Below are 18,536 nucleotides of genomic sequence, written 5' to 3' on the forward strand. Positions count from 1 at the left end.
TGGGCCTGTGAGCCCCCACGGAACACCAGGCAGACACAGCCGACCGTCCCTTCCTGGCTGTTCCCTCCTCCCCTTGCCTCCTGAGAAAGGGTCAGGGCGCTCAGGTGCGCAAGGTACTGAAGGGCTCACCTTGGGCACGTAGCCGTCCTGCCGCTCCATTCACCAGCTGTGTGATCTGAGCAAACTGCTTGCCTTCTCTGAGCCCCGGCAGCCGCATCTGGAAACCAGGTACCCTAACACTGCTCACCATAGGCCGTGGGGTGGCCATGGAGCCTGGTGCCGTATGGGAAGCAGTTGGTTCAGGATGAGGGCTTCGTGACAACTGTCATTGCTAACGGATCCTTAGGGGCGTATAATGCTTATAATGAAAGAGGAAATTAAGAATGATCTAAGCCACTGTCCCCATGATCCAGACGAGAAAACTGAGGCTCAGAGAGGGGACAATTTACCCGTGGTCCCATGGCCAGTCAGCACAAGCTGGGGCACGGGATCCAGGGCCAGCCAGGCCTTTGCTCAGGCTCCAGACCAAACATCTAAGACCAGGGGGTCGGCAAATCGGGCCTAGGAGGCAAGCCTGGCTCACCGCCTGTTTCTGTACAGCCTGCCAGCTAAGCCTGCCAGACCATTTGCCGTCCGTTTGATGAAAGGAAATGCTAACTTTGAACTCCAATTAAGGAAAACGTTATCCCCTCCAAAAAAACGCAGTTCCACTCTTCTCAGTGGTATATCTGTATTTCCAAGCAGTCCTCCACTGTTAATATGACCTTTGAAGTTTGGCCAATGTTTTTTTATATCTGAATTTTGTTATAAATAGTGGACATTTGTGCTCTCCTGTACAGCAGCTTTGATTTTGCCTCTTGGCCCCTGAAGCCTGAAAGTGTCATTCTTTACTCTGTCCTTCTATTGGTCACCCTGCCTGGGGCTCCTCCGACTCGACCAGGCTCTGGACTCACCCACCGACTATAGGACTGTGGGCTCCCCTCCCAGGGCTCACCCCATACCCCCAGCCCTCCTCAGGGCCCCGGCCTTGGGGCCCAGCTGTCGCCCTGGCCGGGGGAGGAGGATATATACCTTGCTGGCCTGGGAAGCATCCGGCCCCTGGCTCTCAGTCCCCAGCTTCCCTGAGTACCACACTCTCGTCTCCAACCCCCTGCGGGAGCCAAGGCCAGCGTGGGTGGCTGAAATCTCCCCGGTAACAGGGTCTGCCCGCACCCCCCAAGCCTCCTCCCCTAACCTGCCGCCCCTCCTCCCTCGCCCGCACCTGCGCTCCGGCCCCGCCTCCAGGTCCCGCCTCCCGGCCCCTCCCGCACCCCTACTCCGGCTCCCTCCTTCCCTGGCTCTCCATGTCACCATCTGTGGCACAATCCTTCTCTGTCACTCTCCCTGCCACCCCCTCCTTCCCCTCCCTCCTCCCCTGCGCGCTCTCCCTGCATCTCTCTGCATCCCTCCCTCTCGGCCCTTCTCTTGCTCTTTCCTCCTCTTTCTCTCCTCCTGTCAGGCATTTCTCATCACTCCCCCTCATTCTGGCTTTCCACCTACTCGCCGTCTTCTCTCTGTCTCTCCCTCTCTCTCCACCTCCGACCCACCCCTCTTTCCCCTCTATTCCTATTGGTTTCTTAGAGTCCCCTGTTCCCCATTTCTCTTCTTTTCCTTGGGAGCCTTCTCCCTCCATCCCCGCTCCAGGCTCCCGCTTGCAGACCCTCCATTCCTGTCCCTGCCTCCCCCCCATCCCCACCAGGACGTGTCCTGGAGATGGGGGGTGACGCACCAGGCGCCGGTGGGAAGTCAGTGCCAGAGACCAGATGGGAGCGGCTCTGTGGGCAGATGTGGCTGCCACGGGCCTAGGAAGGGGCCCGGTCCCGTGAGCAGTCTAGAAGTGGGCATTGTGTGGGGAACCCGGCCAGGGGGTGCACGGGCACGCCCAGGGACTGGGCAGGGAGAGAGGGCAGCAGAATGATAGCCGGCCTGGCAGCAAGGAAGGGAGCCCTCACCCTGTGGGCAGGTAAGGAGGCTGGGGCCTGGATGGGGTCCCGGAGGGTGGGGTGCCGGAGCTTACCCTCTGCCCAGGGGGAACTTGGGAGGCTGGGGCTGGGGGCTGGGAGAGGATGGGAAAGCCCAGGGGAGAAGGAGGGCTTCTTGTGACTTGGAGTATGGCAGGGGGACAGTGGGGGGCGGTGGGGGGGGCGGCATTAATTTTGGAATCTCGTGCCACAGATCTAGAATCTTGGAATCACATAACAGCAGAGTGTCAGAGCTGGACAAAACCAGATGCATCACGGCATTTAGCCTCCTTGGTTCACGTGCCAGCCTTTCTGAGCTCCCCCTCCGTGCTGGGTGCTGTGCTTGGCATATTCCCATTTTAATCTTTACAACAGCCCTGGGTGGTGGGTATGCTTGAGTTCATTTCAAGAGGAGGAAACTGAGGTCCAGAGATGGCAAGTGAGTTGCCCAAGGTCACACAGCAATTCGGCGTCATTGCTGGGTGTCAGAACCCAAACCCCCAACCTAGGGTCTGTGGGCTGGTGGGGTGTGTTCCTGAGGGTCAGACCCCAGGTCTGAGGTGGGAGTGAGGCAGTTGGCACTGATAATCTGGGCCTCTTCCCAGGGGTGGGGGCGGGGGCAGGCCCAGGGGAGCAGAGAGCAAGCAGACCATAGAGCCAGCTGGGACTCTTAGGCTGCATCGTCCAGGGCTGTCCCAGTCTTTGATTTCTCTGTCCGAGGCCTTCTGGGAGGCCCGTGGGGCCAGGAGATACTGATGGTTGAGGAATGGACAGAACTGGGTTCAACTTCTGGCCCCCCACTCACCAGCTGTGTGACCTGGTACAGCTTCATGAACCTCTCTGAGCTGCAACTTCCTCCCCGCCCTCCCGGGCTGGGCGAGGATCTCCTGACGCCCAGGAGCAGCTCCCCACCTCGCTCCAAATTCTACTCGCCCAACTACTTGGTTGCTCACTCATTTGCAGAGGGCCTGGGTGCTCTGTCAGGTGCTGGGCTTACAGAAATAAATAACTCAGAGTCCTGCGTTCCCAAAGCCAGCACTTTTGAGGGGGTGGGGTGGGAGACAAACGGAGAGCAATTCAGGGCCCGTCCTGAATTGCTGGGGGGCTCAGGGAAGCCCCTCACCTTCTCTGGACCCCTGTTCCCTCTGGGAGAGTCCTCTGAGGAGTCCACCCCCGGCTTTCGGGGAAGCTAATGCCAAAGATAAACCAGACAGGGAGAAAGAAAAGAGCCCTCCTCTCCAAAGGATGAACCAGATCAGGCACCACACTCCGGCTCCTTAAAGAAAAGGCGGCATCTAAATTGCAGGTCTGACTTACACCCCTGGAAAGCTGTAATTTCCTTGCTGCTGGCACTCCAGCCCGTTAAACTTTGGCAGGGAAGATGGGCTCCGATAAGACTGGAGGCAGGGAGTCTTGGAGGGACAGGGGCTCTGGGAGGGGCTCTTTCATTCTCTTGCACAAAGGCAGGGCCTGGCTGGGACACTGTGTTCTCGCCAAGGCCATGTGTGTTAGCACGTGTGCCTGTGTGTGGGTTTGTGTGCGTGTGTGCACACATGTGTGTGCCGGGGCAGGAGGGGCCGCCCTCAGAGCTCACCCTCAGGCTCCCCCGAGGGCTTCTGTCCCTGCAGCCTGGAAATTAGGTTGGCCTGGCTCTCTGCTCCTCTCCTGGGAGCCTGGCGCTCCCCCCACCTCCTCCAGCGCTGGGTCGTGATTGGCCATCTGGGGGGGAAGCTGTACAGAGGGCCTACACCCACTCTCGGGGAGGCAAGGCGGGTGGCTGGGTGACGTGGGGCTCTCCGGGGAAGTCTGGATACTAAGGCCCCAGATTCACAATCCCGGGTCTCAGAAGAGCTGGTTCCAGCATTCCAGAATTCATACCTTCTCTGATCCCAAGACACAGAGGCTAAAACTCTACAACTCAGTTCTAAGATTCTAAAATTCTACTTTGGGGTCTCTAAGTGTCTATAGATTTGACTCCATGATCCTCATAGTTCAAAGGCCTAAGGAGCAGTGAGAAGAGCTCTGAATAGGCAGGCTGGATGCAGGTGCAGTGACCAGCTATGGCGTTTAGACAAGTGTCTTCTCCAGGCCTGGCCTCAGTCTGCTGGCCTGGGAAATGGGGAGGGGGTGGCTTTAAAAATCCTCCCAGCTTTGCCCCTTCCTAGCTGTGTGACCAGAGCCCCTGGCCTCAGTTTTGTTCCCTGTCTGTACTGTGGGGACAGCGCTAATGGATGCAGCATGTCACTACTTAGCCTGAAACCTGGAAGTCGGGGCTCGGTGACCAGGGGCTGGCAGCCCTGAGAGGATCCTTTGAGCCCACTGTCCACACTGGCCCTCCTTTAGTGCCTGGGGTGAGGGCAGGTTGAAGGCTTTTCAGGCTTGGAGGAGCAGAGAGGGGGTGCTCGGAGCCTGGCCAGCCTGGGGAACCATCACGAGGAGCCAGGGCCAAGGGGTTCTTTGCCATTCTTGGCATCTCCCCACCCAGCACTCGGAGCCCTTGGAAGCCCCAGGTCATTGGGCAGAAGCAGCCAGGCACCCACCAGGGGTGTTTGCCCTGGTGCCTCCCCTTTCCAGGAGCTTCGCATCTGAAAAGTGGTGTCCAGACAGGGAGATGCCCCCCCTGGAGGCTTTTCAGGTCCTGCATGGGGTGGGGAGGAGGACACTCGAGGACGGCTCCGCCGAGACCTTGTTCTCCCTTGGCATTTCTCTAGAGAGAGTCAGAGCAGCCAGGGAATTGGAGAAGCCGCGCGGCGGGGGCAGAGGGTGTTCATTGGGAAAGAGGGGAGGAGGTCCAGGCCCCAGAAAAGGCTCCAGCTTTCAGCCTCGGCCTCTACCTGGGTCTCCACGGAGCCGGCAAGTCCTGCTGCAGGAGGCTGGCAAATCCTGAGGCAGGGAGCCTCTCCCAGCAGCGCCTGAACCCCCACTATCGGCGAGTCCTCTGCAGAGAGCTCTTTGCATTCCATGTGTCCCCCCAAGCTTCCCTGATGCCCTGGGGGCCTCCAACACTGATGCAGAACTTGTGCTTGAAGGACAGGGATGAGGGAGGGGCCGGAGCTGAAGACGAGCATCTCCAGGCTTAAGGAGGGTCAGGACTAGCAGGGCAGCCGGGAGAAATCCTGGCTCCTCATAACACACGGGGGTGTGGGAAGTAGGTGCTCACGGCGTGAGTGGGGTGCTGGTTCCCACGGTGCCGGGCAAGCTCTTACTCACGCTTCAAGACCCACCTCATGTCCTCTTTTCGAGGGAGCCCACCCCACCAGCACGGTGCTGGGATGGGGGCGGGGGCGGGGACAGGGGCGGGGGGGTGCGGGGCGGGGGACAGCGGAGGTGGCTATTCTCTACTGATCTCCAGCCTCTTATGAGTTTCTCCACCACCGGTCCAGCCTCGGGAGCAGAAGGGGCCCCAGCCGCCCACCTCCCAGGTTCACAGCCAGTCATCCTGGGCAGTGCTTTGGTGGGGGTACAGTGGGCTGAGCCAGGCCCAAAGGGCCCTCAAGGGCTTTGATTTGCATGGGAGGGGACTCCGTTGGGAATCCGAGGAATCTGGTGGACGTGTTGGGCTCTGCCAGAAAAAATAAGGACACATTAAGGGATTTATGGCCCCTCTGAAGTTTATCTGGACACCCAGGTTCAAGGTTAAGCAGTGTTTTTTTTTTGCATGTGTGTGTGTATTTTGTTGTTGTTGTTGCTTGTGTTGTGTTTTGTTTTGTTTCTTTTTAGGGCTGCACCCAAGGCTAGGGGTCAAATTGGAGCTGGAGCTGTCAGCCTACGCCACAGCCACGCCAGATCCCAGGCGCATCTGCATGCTGCAGCTTGCAGCAATGCTGGATCCTTAACCCACTGAGCGAGGCCAGGGATCGAACCCACCTCCTCACAGACACTATGTCAGGTTCTTAACCCGCTGAGCCGCAAAGGGAACTCCCTAACATAATAGTGCTTTTTCAAATGGGACAGCTGGACCCTGTTGGGAGGTATCTTAGTCTGTTGGGGTTGCTGAAACAGGATACCATAGACTGGGTGGCTTAGAAACAACAGAATTTTGTCCCTGACCACTCTTGCGGCTGGGAAGTCCATGATCGAGTTGCCAGCAGATTCAGTGTCTGGCGAGGGCCTGCTTCCCTGTTTATAGATGGCTGTTTTCTTGCTGTCTTCTTGTGTGGCAGAAGGGACAAGGGGGTTCTCTGAGGTCCCCTTGAGAAGGGGGCTATTCCCATTCGTGAGGGCCCCACCCTCGTGACCTAGTCACCCCTCCCAAAGCACACCCCCCCCCAGTACCATCACGCTGGGGCTCAGGATTTTAATTTATCAAAGTTAAAACATGGGATCCACGGAGTTCCCGTTGTGGCACAGTGGTTAACGAATCCAACTAGGAACCATGAGGTTGCAGGTTTAATCCTTGGCCTTGCTCAGTGGGTTAAGGCTCTGGTGTTGCCATGAGCTACAGTGTAGGTTGCAGACGTGGCTCGGATCCTGCATAGCTGTGGCTCTGGCGTAGGCTGGTGGCTACAGCTCCAATTCCACCCCTAGCCTGGGAACCTCCAAATTCCGCGGGAGCGGTCCTAGAAAAGGCAAAACAAACAAACAAAAAAACCAAGGGATCCACTTGGGGCTCTGGCAGCTGGGCAGTCCTAGGCAGACAAGGTAAGCAATCTTTGATAACATAAGAGCTCCCCCTGTGGCACAGTGGGGGGGGTGTAATGATCTGGCTTGCCTCTGCGGTGTTGCCAGTTAGATCCCCAGCCCGGCACGGTGGGTTAAGGATCTGGCATCGCCGCGACTACAGCATAATTTACAGATGCGGCTTGGATTTGATTTCTGGTCTGGGGGCTTCCATGTGCGGCAGGTGCTTCTGAAAACAAGACAAAAACAAAAGTTTGACAAGTGCTGGTATGGAGGAAAGGGCTTATGCTGTCCTCAGCTGACTGAATGACCCCCTCACACAAATGTGGACATTTGTGGCGCACTCGCCCTGGGCACAGACCAGGCCAGTACTGGTTCCAGCTCTTGGGAGGCCAGCAAACCCAAGCCCCGTGTCACACCCCTGTTACGTGTTAGAGTAGTCACTGCCCCTCTCTGAGACTCAGTTTTCTCATCTGAGAAGTGGGGCTATCTGCCGGCCCCCCTTGCTGGCCGTTGCAGAATGTGCTGGGACATGTCACACACTGGCCAGGCACCCAGGAAGTCTCCACGTTCAGTGTGACGGGGGAGGGGGCTAGCGAGAGAGAGCCATCCCCTGCCACGACCAAGCTATGCCCTCCCTCTTCCAGGCCAGTAGCTGACTGCTGACCGCCGTCCCCCGGCCATGGACACCCCTGGTTATCCTTCCCTCGTGCCCACAACCTCGGAACCCGGGAACGCCTCCTCAGCCTGGTCTCTGGATGCTGTCCTTGGAAACGGGTCCTCGGCGCCGAGTGCGGCCGGGCTGGCTGTCCGTGGCATTCTGATTCCCCTGGTCTACCTGGTGGTGTGTGTGGTGGGCCTGCTGGGCAACTCGCTGGTCATCTACGTGGTCCTGCGGCAGACGGCCAGCCCGTCCGTCACCAGCATCTACATCCTCAACCTGGCGCTGGCCGATGAGCTCTTCATGCTGGGGCTGCCCTTCCTGGCCGCCCAGAACGCCCTGTCCTACTGGCCCTTCGGCTCCCTCATGTGCCGCCTGGTCATGGCCGTGGACGGCATCAACCAGTTCACCAGCATCTTCTGCCTCACCGTCATGAGCGTGGACCGCTACCTGGCGGTGGTGCATCCCACCCGCTCAGCCCGCTGGCGCACGGCGCCCGTGGCCCGCATGGTCAGTGCGGCCGTCTGGGTGGCCTCAGCCGTGGTGGTGCTGCCCGTGGTGGTCTTCTCCGGGGTGCCCCGTGGCATGAGCACCTGCCACATGCAGTGGCCCGAGCCGGCAGCAGCCTGGCGGGCCGGCTTTATCATCTACACGGCTGCGCTGGGCTTCTTTGGGCCGCTGCTGGTCATCTGCCTCTGCTACCTGCTCATCGTGGTCAAGGTGCGCTCAGCTGGGCGGCGGGTGCGGGCACCCTCGTGCCAGCGGCGGCAGCCGTCTGAGCGCAGGGTCACGCGCATGGTGGTGGCCGTGGTGGCGCTCTTCGTCCTCTGCTGGATGCCCTTCTATGTGCTCAACATCATCAATGTGGTGTGCCCTCTGCCCGAGGAGCCTGCCTTCTTCGGCCTCTACTTCCTGGTGGTGGCACTGCCCTATGCCAACAGCTGCGCCAACCCCATCCTCTATGGCTTTCTCTCCTACCGCTTCAAGCAGGGCTTCCGCAGGGTCCTGCTGCGGCCCTCCCGCCGCGTGCGCAACCAGGAGCCTCCCGTGGGCCCTCCAGAGAAGACGGAGGAGGAGGAAGAGGACGGAGGGGAGCATGAGAAGGGGGGGGCAGGGAACCAGGGGGAACGGAAAGAGATGAATGGCCGTGTCATCCAGATCACACAGCCTGGTCCCAGCGGGCAGGAGAGGCCACCCAGTGGCACTGCCACCAAGGAGCATCAGTTCCTACCCCAAGAACCCTCGGCTGGGGACAAGTCAGGCCCACTGCACATCAGCTATCTCTAGGAGCCTGCGGAGGGCCGGGGTCACCTGAAGACAGGGCAAAGACTGCGGGTGCACATAGAGCATGCCACCCGAGGCACCAGGGGCCCATGATAGGATGTTTGGAGGCCTGGGCTCTGATCCCCTTGCTGCTGAGACTTGCTGTGTGAGCTCAGATAGGTCACTTCCCCTCTCTGGGCCTTGTGTTTTCCTCTATGACTCAGGGATAGGGGGTATCTGCCTAGATGAGCTTCTCAGCTGAGAAATCTGGAGGGGCATCGCTGCTGGGCTGATCTTTCTGGGTGGAGCTGGTTAAGGGGGCAGGTGCCAACCGGCCTTCCCCTTCCAAGACAGAGCCTCCTGGTGGATCAGCCTGAATCTTGGGCCTCAAAGGGATAAACCAAGGCCTGGATTTCCTGGGCTCAGACTCAGGTTCACAAAAGAGGGAGTTGGGGCGCACATTGGCAGGGAGCTGTAGGGTAGCCCCCCAGGAGAAAGTCTTACCTGGTGGGGAGGAGGGGTGCAAGACTGCCCAGGCCCCACGTCAGCTCTCCCCCGTCTTGCTGCAAGGCCATGGCCCAGCTCTTCTCCTTTCTGGACCTCAGGCCTCACCTCCCGAACAACCCAATAACCTCCAGGCTCTCTTGGCCCCGGTGGTCAGTGCCAGGACTCCTGTGTTTCTGGACAGCAGGAGAAAAGGTGGATTTTCCAGGGAGCTAATTAAGTCCAGCTTCAGGGTCCCTGATGACTGGGGCCCTTCTGAGGCCTGGAGTCTAATTTTGTACTTGTAATTTTGTGTTCTTTTTCTTAAAGAGGGACGCCCCCCCCAGGAGTTCCCACTGTGGCTCGGTGGGTTAAGAACCTGACTAGTATCCGCTGATGATGCAGGTTTGATCCCTGGCCCTGCTCAGTAGGTTCAGGATCTGTGAGCTGCAGCTTAGGTCACAGATGTGGCTTGGATCTGGCATTGCTGCGGCTGTGGTGTAGGCTGGAGGCTACAGCTTCAACTTGACCCCTAGCCTGGGAACCTCCATGTGCCACGGGTGCAGCCCTAAAAAGACCAAAAAAAAAAAAAAACAAAAAACAAAAAAAAATAGAGGGACCCCCCCCCCAATTGCATAAGCCTAGCTCAGACTCTGTTGGGGACAGCTACCCAGTCTTCACAGCAGCTCACTTTGTGTCCTGTGGCTGTGGGGGTCCCTGGGTCCTCGAGGGCTGGGAGCCTCCTCACCAGAGAAACCCTCCCTGCTCCACCTGAGTGACTGAGGCAGGAACTTGGCCCAGGCAGACCAAGCAGGGCAAAGCCGAGTGTCTCCGCAGGGCTGAGAGGAGAAGGCAGATGAGGAGGAGGGAGAGGAAGGGGGAAGGAGAGAAGACGAGGAAGGGGGGAGAGAAGGGAGAAGGAAGAGGACGAGGCGGAAGGCAGATCTGTTCCCTGACCTTGGAGCTGGCCTTGGTCCCTCTGGGCCGAGCCCAATTGCAACATCAATGAAACCAGGGTTGCCGGTGCCTGTCCTGATCAGACGCAAGGAAAGGATGCCATCGGGTGGAGAAGCGAAGGCTCCGAAAGCTTTGAAGCCAGGCCCCCTTGAGGGCCAGCAGTGCTGCTGGCAAGAAGGGCCTTGATGGAAGCCTGGGGGCGGAGCTGAGAAGCAGGGCCTGACTCCCCAGAGAGGGTGGGAGGAGTGGAGCCACCTTGGCAGGGAGCAGGCCTGCTTGTCCTCTGCCTGACCCAGAGGAAGGTCGGGAAGGCCCAAGGAAGACCAGACTAGAGGAGGCTGGAGGGACACCAGAGGGAGAGGTCATGGTCCAAGGTGAGGCCTGGGTGGCCTGGACTTCTCCCAGAGATGACCCCTTAGAGCCATGGTGAGACTGGTCCTGGGGAAGGTGGTACTTCTGGCTAAAGCCTCCAACCCCGGACCCCACAGAGGGTAGGGGGTCCTCAGGAAAGGGATGTGAACCTCAGGTTGGGAGACCTAGACCTTCAACTCACCTCCGGATCCTGTCCAGCCTTGACCTCACCAAGCCTCAGGTTCCCCATCATAAAACGGAAGGGGGTGTCCCAGCCTGCCTGGCCCCTGGGATTTGGGAAGAAGATGAGTCATTTGAGGTGAACTGCCATGTGCACTGCAGTGGGTGGTGGTGGGGGAACTGATCATAAAGTGGAGCCGGCCCCCTGCCAGGCTTGGCCTTGACCTCCTTCTCCTTCATCAAGCCACCTCTCTGTCTCCAGCCCTTGGGGGTGAGGACACTATGGGACATGAGGAAGGGGGAGTTGGGGATCAGAGACCAACTCAGGGAGGCAGGGCTTAGGGGAGACTGAAACCCCCTTCAGGGAAAAGGAAGTTTATCAAACCAGAGCTTGTGTGGAGGTTGGAGGCTGGAAGTCTCTACCTTGGTCCGGGGTTGCCCTGAGGAGGATCTGGGGCTCTGAGGGAAGAGGGTCCCTGCCATTCCGGCATGCCCTGACTTCCTGGCCAGCCCTGCCTTCCTGACTCCTGGGGCAAGGGAGCCTGTTCTACAAGGGTGGCTGGGAGGCCCCTTCTTTACGGAAATCTGACTCTAGGTCTTGCCAATAAAGATGGTGACACATGACAACAGGCTGAGGTCCATGCGTCTGCCCAGCGCTGTGTTTTTAGATCGGTGTGCGTGGGTGGGGGCATGTAGGAGCATCCTCCTCTGTCAGGATGCTTCTTCTATCCTGCCCAGGCCCCCTTGTGTACAGCCTCCCAGAGTCGTGGTCCCAGGAGTCAGGGAAGATGCTCCTGACAAGCCTTAACCTGCATCCTTGCTGATCATGATCCAAAAGCAGTAGAAAGATTCTCTTCTTGTGTCCAAATATCAGATCTCATGGAAGAGAGCTGATTGGCCCCAACTGGGTCACATGGTGGTCCCTTGAGCCAATCACCAAAGACCGGTTGATAGAATGCTGTGATTGGCCAGGTATGGGTCTGGTGCTCATTTTTTCAGCCAAAGAGAAGGTGGGACACTGTGATGGACAGTTTGGCCTGACCAGTGAGGTAGGGGTTGGGTCAGGGACAGAGTATCAATGGCAAGGAGAGATGAGCCAGGCAGCAACAATAGTGGAATGAGGGAGGGCATGTAAACACAGTGCAGGGCACATAGTAGGTGCTCAGGGCATCTCAGCCATATCCACGAGTGAATGTGTATTGGGGTGTGACACCAAGTATCTGCCACCTCTGTGGCAGGTGTGCACAGGGTGGGAACAGAGGAACTGTTGGCATACGAGGTTGCATGGGAGTAGGGCCTGGGTCAGGGTCCCCTCTCTGGATCCCACAGCCCTTCAGGTTGTGTCATGCTCATGTGCATGCCTGGGGGCGGGAGTAGTGTCCTGTTAGCTTTGTCGTTCACGGAAGGGACAGTGCCTCAGGCATCCGTGTTCCCAGGGCTTGGCAGGGCTATAGGCCCTTCATATGACTATTTGGAATAAATGAATGAATGGGGGAAATTCCATTTCATAATTTCAGGGGGAAACTTTCACGCCGTGACTCTAGACTTTGGATTTTTTTTGCAGTGTGGTGACCTTGAATGAATGCGGGGAGGATCGGGGACGGAAGGAGCTATATGGGAGTTGGGGGCTGGCATCTGTGGGTTATGGGAACCACAAGGAGTGTGGGCCAAGGGGAGGTTCTGGGGCTGTGCGCCTGAGAAGGCAGGAAGGAGTGGTGACGTCTCTCCTGCCTGATTCCTTCTCCAGACATCCAAGTTGCTCAGCCCCAAGACCTTACCTTGAACTTGTCTCTCAGAGGCTGTTGCCAGGCAACAGCCCATGGCCACCAGGCTCTGGACCAGGACTTCATGCGTCAACATCAGTACCAGCGGAAGGAGCAGGGAGTCTGCAGGGCCTGGGGTAGGGGAGGCCAAGGCCCCAGGACTTCAGGCCCTCCTCACCTCCAAGGGGTAAGGGAGACAGAGGCCACTGTCCCTTGGGGAAGGGGACAGCCTGAGTTCCTTAGAACTCCAGACACAGAAGAAAGAACTCTCAGGGTGGCAAGAACTCCGGGCTGTCATGTGAGGGGGTCTCTCTGGAGCTGTGCAAGGCCTCAGGGTGCTGGCCTGTCCCTGGCAGGCCCTGGGGAGACTCTTGGTGTGTCTAGTGAATGGCCGTGGGGCAAGAATGTCCCCTAAGTGTCATGAGACCCAAAGTCAGGAGGCCTGGCACGTAGGCCCACTCTGCCACCAACATACTGCGCAGCCTTGACCATTCGCTTGACTGTTTGGGCAAAGTTCTTGAAGTTAGCAAAGATTTTCTGCACACTCACTGGGTTCCAGGTGCTGACACTGGGTTGGGAGGCCAGTAGAGGGAAACAGACATAATTTCTATGCTCGTGGGGTCACGGGCAGCCACACAAGTACATGTACCCCTATCCGTGGGGGCAGCTGTGCAGTGTGCTCTGGGGACGCCCAACTGGGCAAAGGGGCCGTGGCGGGGGCAGCACTGAGAGCAGCAGGTGAGTGTATGTGCTAAGGCCCTGGGGTGGGAGGAAGGCAGTGGATGAAAGGGAGAAAGGCAGAGATGAGCCCCAACCGGGGGGCAGAAGCTGCATCAGACAGGACCTCCTAAGAGGTTAATTCCTGTTGTGTCCCCTTCTCAATTTCCTATGTTGGCGTCCCCATCCCCAGTACCATGGAGGTGACCTTATCTGGCACTAGGATCCCTGCAGTCAGAAGTAGTTACAATAAGGGGGTTCCCATTGTGGCTCAGTGGTAATGAACCCGACTAATATCCATGAGGATGCTGGTTCAATGCCTGGCCTTGGTCGGTGGATTAAGGACCTGGCTGCGGTGCTGAGAATGGTGGTGCAGGTCATAGACGTGGCTCAGATCCCGCATTGCTGCGGCTGTGGCGTCGGCAGGCAGCTGTAGCTCCGATTCAACCCCAAGCCTGGGAACCTCCATATGCCGCAGGGGCAGCCCTTAAAAGACAAAAAAGTAGTTAAGACGACAGCACCGTAGAGTAAGGGGGGCTTCTATTCCAGTATGACTGATGTTCTTAAGAAAAGGGAAGCTTTTGGAGTTCCCGTCGTGGCTCAGCGGTTCACGAATCTGACTAGCATCCATGAGGACGCAGGTTCGATCCCTGGCATCGCTCAGTGGGTTAAGGATCTGGCGTTGCCGTGAGCTGTGGTGTAGGTTGCAGAGGTGGCTCGGATCCCGCATTGCCGTGGCTGTGGTGTAGGCCAGCGGCTACAGCTCCAATTCGACCCCTAGCCTGGGAACCTCCATATGCCATGGGAGTGGTCCTAAAAAAAGAGACAAAAAAAAAAAAAAAAAAAAAAAAAGAAAGAAAGAAAGAAAAGGGAAGATTTGGACACAGACACGAGCACAGGGAAAACGCTGGGGTGATGCTTCCACAAACCAAGGAATGCCCAAGGTTGCCAGCAAACCACCAGATCCTGGGAGGAGCCTTGGAACAGATCCTGCCTCACAGCCCTCAGAAGGAAGCGACCCTGCCTGACACTTGATCTTGGACTCCCAGCCTCCAAAACTAAGAGAAAATAGAGTTTTGTATTTAAAGCCCCTTGCTGGTGGCACTTTGTTCCTGCAGCCTGAAAAAAGGCATTGGATTCTCCCCTGCAAAAAGGAGCCAACAGCCCCTGCTCTCCTGGGTCTCCTAAGGAACTTGGACTTATTCATTTTTGCATTTAATAAGTGTTTATTGAACAGCTGCCAACTGCAAAAAGCTGAAGCAGAGAAGTGCAAGGCCTGTCTTTCGGGGTGAAAATGAAGTTGCATGGAAGATAAGATAGGCAGAGGTGGTTTTGAAGTCTCTAGAATCTGGAAACTGCTGGTTTTGAATCCTGGCTCATCCATTCACTGGCTGTTTGACCTTGAGCCAATGAATTCATGTTTCTGTGCCTCAGCCTCCACGTCCCTGAGATGAGAATGAGAGATGTCTATTGTGAAGAGGTTGAAATGGGTTGATATTTATGAGCCATTTAGAACAGTGCATTGAGCTGTTATGTGTTAAATACATGTGAGACGTGCTTTAACAGAAGCAAGCATCCATCCACGGGTGGGGAAGGGGTGGACATTTCCTCAGGAGGGGTTAGAGGCAGGAGGAGGAACAAGAGGGAACAGGAGTTTGTGGCCCGGGAGCAGGTGCCAGAGATGATCAAGGTACCAAGAGCAGCTCTGATACCCATTTTACAGCTGAAGACAGTGAGACCTGGGATGGTCACGTGATCTCCCCCGGGTCACAGCCCCAGAGGCAAGACCAGGAGCCCCGTTTTCCTGGACCCCCAGTCCCGGTGTCTATAGTTTCTAGAAACTACCAGAATGAGAGCCAAGGTGGCAGGAGTGATGCTGGGAGTGAAAAGAGCTCGAGGCCATGGCTGCCAGCTCCCTGGCGGCCACTGGCGGTGACAGACGATGCCTTCGGGCAAGACTCAGCAGGCAGGAGGGGCAGCCCAGATCAGTGTCTGGACTGAGGGGGCAGTGACGTCATCATCACGCAGATGGGCAACAAGACGGACCTGGCCGACAAGAGGCAAATAGCCACAGAGGAGGAGAAGCGGCTCGCCAGAGAACTGCTGGTGGAGACCAGTGCCAAGACCGGCTACAAGGCCGGCTACAACATAAAGCAGCTCTTCCGAAGTGTAGCTCTGCCTGGAATGGAAGATGTCCCAGGGAAAGCAGAGAAGGACTGAACAACATCAGGCTGGGCAAACCCCAGGAGCCCCCGGCCGTCAAGGGCCACCGCTTCTGCTAATGCAGCCTGACCATCGGCTTCCCATGACATTACTTGCTTGTTGTGACCTTGGTTGCCTCCTAGGGGCCCAGCCACCCTCCAGCGAGCCCTGCAGCCTCACCCAGGCCTTCCTGGAAGTAGCCTGTCATTCACAGAGGGGTGACACAGTGACACATTCACACACACGTGCGCCTAGAGGGCAAGGCCAGCCTTGCTTTTTCACAGGCTCAAGGAACGTGCCTGGGGCCACACCTGGCTTCCTTCAGGGTCCCAGAAGCCTCTGGTCCTGGGTCGCATACCCCAGGGACACAGCCTGTTGACAGCCTGCCCTCTATGGCCATCTGGTTAATAGATGAGGAAAACCAGACCCGCAGGAGTACAGGGCCTCTCACTCCCGCTCTCTGCTCCAATGACCAGGCAGTATGTCAATATTTGCACAGGGAAGGCTGGCCCTGATGTGCTTGGTCAATGTGCCCAGAGCCAGCTTGGTTTTGTCATCTGTAAGAGTTGTCTCTGTGCTCTGGTGTAGGCCTTCCACCCGCTCATCAGACAGGTTGGCCTGTCCTCCTCTCTGACCGTAATAAATGGCAGCAATTATGGGGAGAACAAAGCCAGCACACAATGCCCACAGACGTGGGCGGCAGTGGCAGGTGAACTCTCCGCCACACCGCCCATTTCAAACTCCACAGCCACCATTTATTAGCACTCGGTGCCTTTCGGACCAGACTCGAAACCTCTTGGTGCCTCAGTTTCCTCATCCATAAAATGGGCTCCGTAGCCCCATCTCGCAGGACGGCGGCATTCCGGCCTGGGCCAGTGCTGTGCTCTGTATCCGGCAGGGGGCGCCGCGGGATATTGCCCTCTCCTTTCGGAGCGCCACTCGGCCGGACTCGGCTTTATTCGGCTCCACTCGGATCCAGTCGGTCAGACCCGACTAAGATCGGCCGGACACGCTGGGCTCGGCCGGACTCGGTTCTATTCGACTGTCCTCGGCCGGACTCGGCTCTGCTCAGCCAAGTTCGGCCTCGCTCGGTTCTGCTCGGCTCGGCGGGGCGCTGGACGCGCCAAGGCCCCGCCCCCTCGCCGCAGCCGCTGCTCCCGCCCCGGCCCGCGCACGGCTTCCCGGAGAGCGGCCGGGAGGCGGGAGCAGGGCCATCCCCTCCGCCCCCCGTGCTGGCTGGTTTCCCGGAGGCGGCGAGGGCCAGTCTGGCGCCCAGAGTGGCCGCGGCTGGCGGCAGTCTCTCCCCAGGGCTTGAGGCTGAAGAGGGTGGGGATGAAGGGGCTTCGCTTAAGGGTGGAGAGCGCTCCCCTTAGTGTTGCCAAGAGAAGCGAGGAGGCGCTGGCGACCTTGGCCACCCCATCATCATCTGGCTCTGCCACTAGTGGCCGCGGGGAGGGGGGCCCGTTGCTGCATCTGTTTCCCTGTAACAAGAGGGTCCTCGTCAGGGTCCAGCGGGACTGGGATGGCGCTGGCTCTTTCCCTCTCTGAGACTCCTGAGGATTCACTTCCCCTTCTGCAAAATGGGATGAAACTTGTCCAATTCGGAACAACACTCGTTAGGAACAGACCTGGGTTGCTGAAAGCCCAGGGTGGAGAAATTGAGTCCAGAGAGCGAAGTTGACCCAGGATCACCCAGCTTGTCGAAGGAGGGGCTACGCAGAACCGGGAAGCGCGAGTGAGCGAGCTGCTTGGGAGAGAGAGGGTCCTGTCGGACCCTCGGCCAACTTTGCAGGGAGTGGGGTTTGGAGGAAGGAGTGAGGGAATGAGCGCCCCAGCCAGGCCCTAGAGCGTCTCAGTGGGCCCTTCCTCTTCCCCCCTCTCTTCCCTCCCCCCTAGCTCCCTAAGAAGAGGACGGATGGGGAGCGTCACAAGCCCTAGGTGGCGAGGGGTAGGTGACTCTCCCCAGTAGGTGGCGCTCACGGTTTCCTTTGTGTAGTTTCTTCATTGCTGTCAGTTAGATCTGTGACTTGCCATGCACCTCTTGCATAGTTGCCGCCAGGAAGCGTGCTTTCTGTTCTATCACACTTTTGGACAGGCACACATTTTATGTATATTTTTTAACTGCATGAAGTGCTCTTGGAGCTTTGTAAGCACTGACTACATGTCATTATTTTCATACCGTCTTCCCAACCCTGGGCTGGAAGGTGGATGTGCCTAGGAGCTTAGTTCTGAGAATCAGTGAGTCTGTGCCTCATCTTCCTCATCCGTGTGCGTCAGGAGAATGGGCTCGTGCCCTCACCGTATTCAGGGTTTAACCAGGGAGAAGCTCTGGGTGGTGACCAGTATAGAGTAGCCTCATTGGATATTCCACCAGGCTGCCCGGATGATTTTGTCCTCGTAGCCCCCTGGCCCAGGGTCACCAAGGCTCAGAGGTAGGGAGATATGCCCAAGGCCACACAACTAGAAAGTCGTGGAGCTGAGATATACCCCAGTTTTATCTGCCCCGGGGCTGGGGCTCTGTCTCTGAGCTACCTGGCTGGCCTGCTGGGGAGATCCTCAGAATGGCTGCTGCATCAGTGGCAGAGTTTTTGACATGGTGAAAGAGTGGGAGGGAAAGTATTAAAGGACTGTGTAATAGCCCCGAGGCCTGCTCTGTGGTCCGCCCTGCCCCTAGCCAGTTGCCTTGGACCCAGAGGTCAAGAGACCCTTTTCTGGGACGCTGACATGGCTGGGAGTCAAAGGACCTGGCCCTAGAACCTGATGAGAGTCAGGTGCTTTTCCAGACCTCAGCCTCCCTACCTATTAAAAGAGAGGAGCTCCCTTTTATGCAGAGGGGCTATGGAGTGTGGCAGGAAGCACACAATAGGCCCTGGATCAAACCCTTCCTGAATCCCCACCCTGCTTCTCCCCACCCCCTCTCCCCTCCCCCTCCATCTTCCCTTCCTTCCCTTTTTCCTCAGTTGCTGGGCTTTCTGAGCCAGATCGCTCAGAGACAGCCAGGAGCAATGGCCCCTTCCATGCTGCTGACTCAGCCCTATTCCCTCTGGTGACAGCAGTGAGGGGAGGGCGGGGAGGGTGACTGCCCTCGCCTCCCTCCGTCTGCAGCTCTGGCTCTATGCCCTGGCAATGCTGCCTGGGGCAGGGCCACATAGAGGGCACAGCCAGTGTGGACCTGACATTTTCCCAGCATTCCATAGTCCTTCTGTGTGCTCTCCTTGGACCCCTAAATAGGCCTGGGGGGAGGGGCTCCAAGTGGGCTCGGGAGGGGTAAGCAGCACCAAGCTAGACGTTGGGAGAGTCTGGCTGTCATCCCAACCTGCACGGCCGAATGCCATGTGA

The 18,536-nt window shown here is 57.9% G+C and overlaps 1 protein-coding gene across 3 annotated transcripts; it reads left to right on the forward strand.

Annotated features, from left to right (window-relative positions):
• The first annotated feature begins 1,322 nt into the window (after window positions 1–1,322).
• SSTR3 (somatostatin receptor 3) lies at window positions 1,323–12,013 on the forward strand. 3 transcript variants are annotated; one of them, XM_085024727.1, is made up of 3 exons: window positions 1,323–2,002; window positions 6,528–6,641; window positions 7,268–12,013. In XM_085024727.1, exon 3 carries the CDS (start codon window positions 7,303–7,305, stop codon window positions 8,566–8,568), a length of 1,266 nt encoding a protein of 421 aa, XP_084880853.1. In that variant the 5' UTR covers window positions 1,323–2,002; window positions 6,528–6,641; window positions 7,268–7,302; the 3' UTR covers window positions 8,569–12,013.
• The last annotated feature ends 6,523 nt before the right edge of the window (window positions 12,014–18,536 follow it).

This window comes from Sus scrofa, chromosome 5 (genome assembly GCF_054392235.1).
Source record: "Sus scrofa isolate SSC_HxYL_T2T_F1_AM1 chromosome 5, Sscrofa_HxYL_maternal_Yorkshire_Landrace_v2.0, whole genome shotgun sequence".
Classification (NCBI taxonomy): Eukaryota; Metazoa; Chordata; class Mammalia; order Artiodactyla; family Suidae; genus Sus; species Sus scrofa.

Coding starts and splice junctions, on each gene's coding strand:
- SSTR3 (XM_085024727.1), top strand. CDS start 7,303: ATGGACACCCCTGGTTATCCTTCCCTCGTGCCCACAACCTCGGAACCC.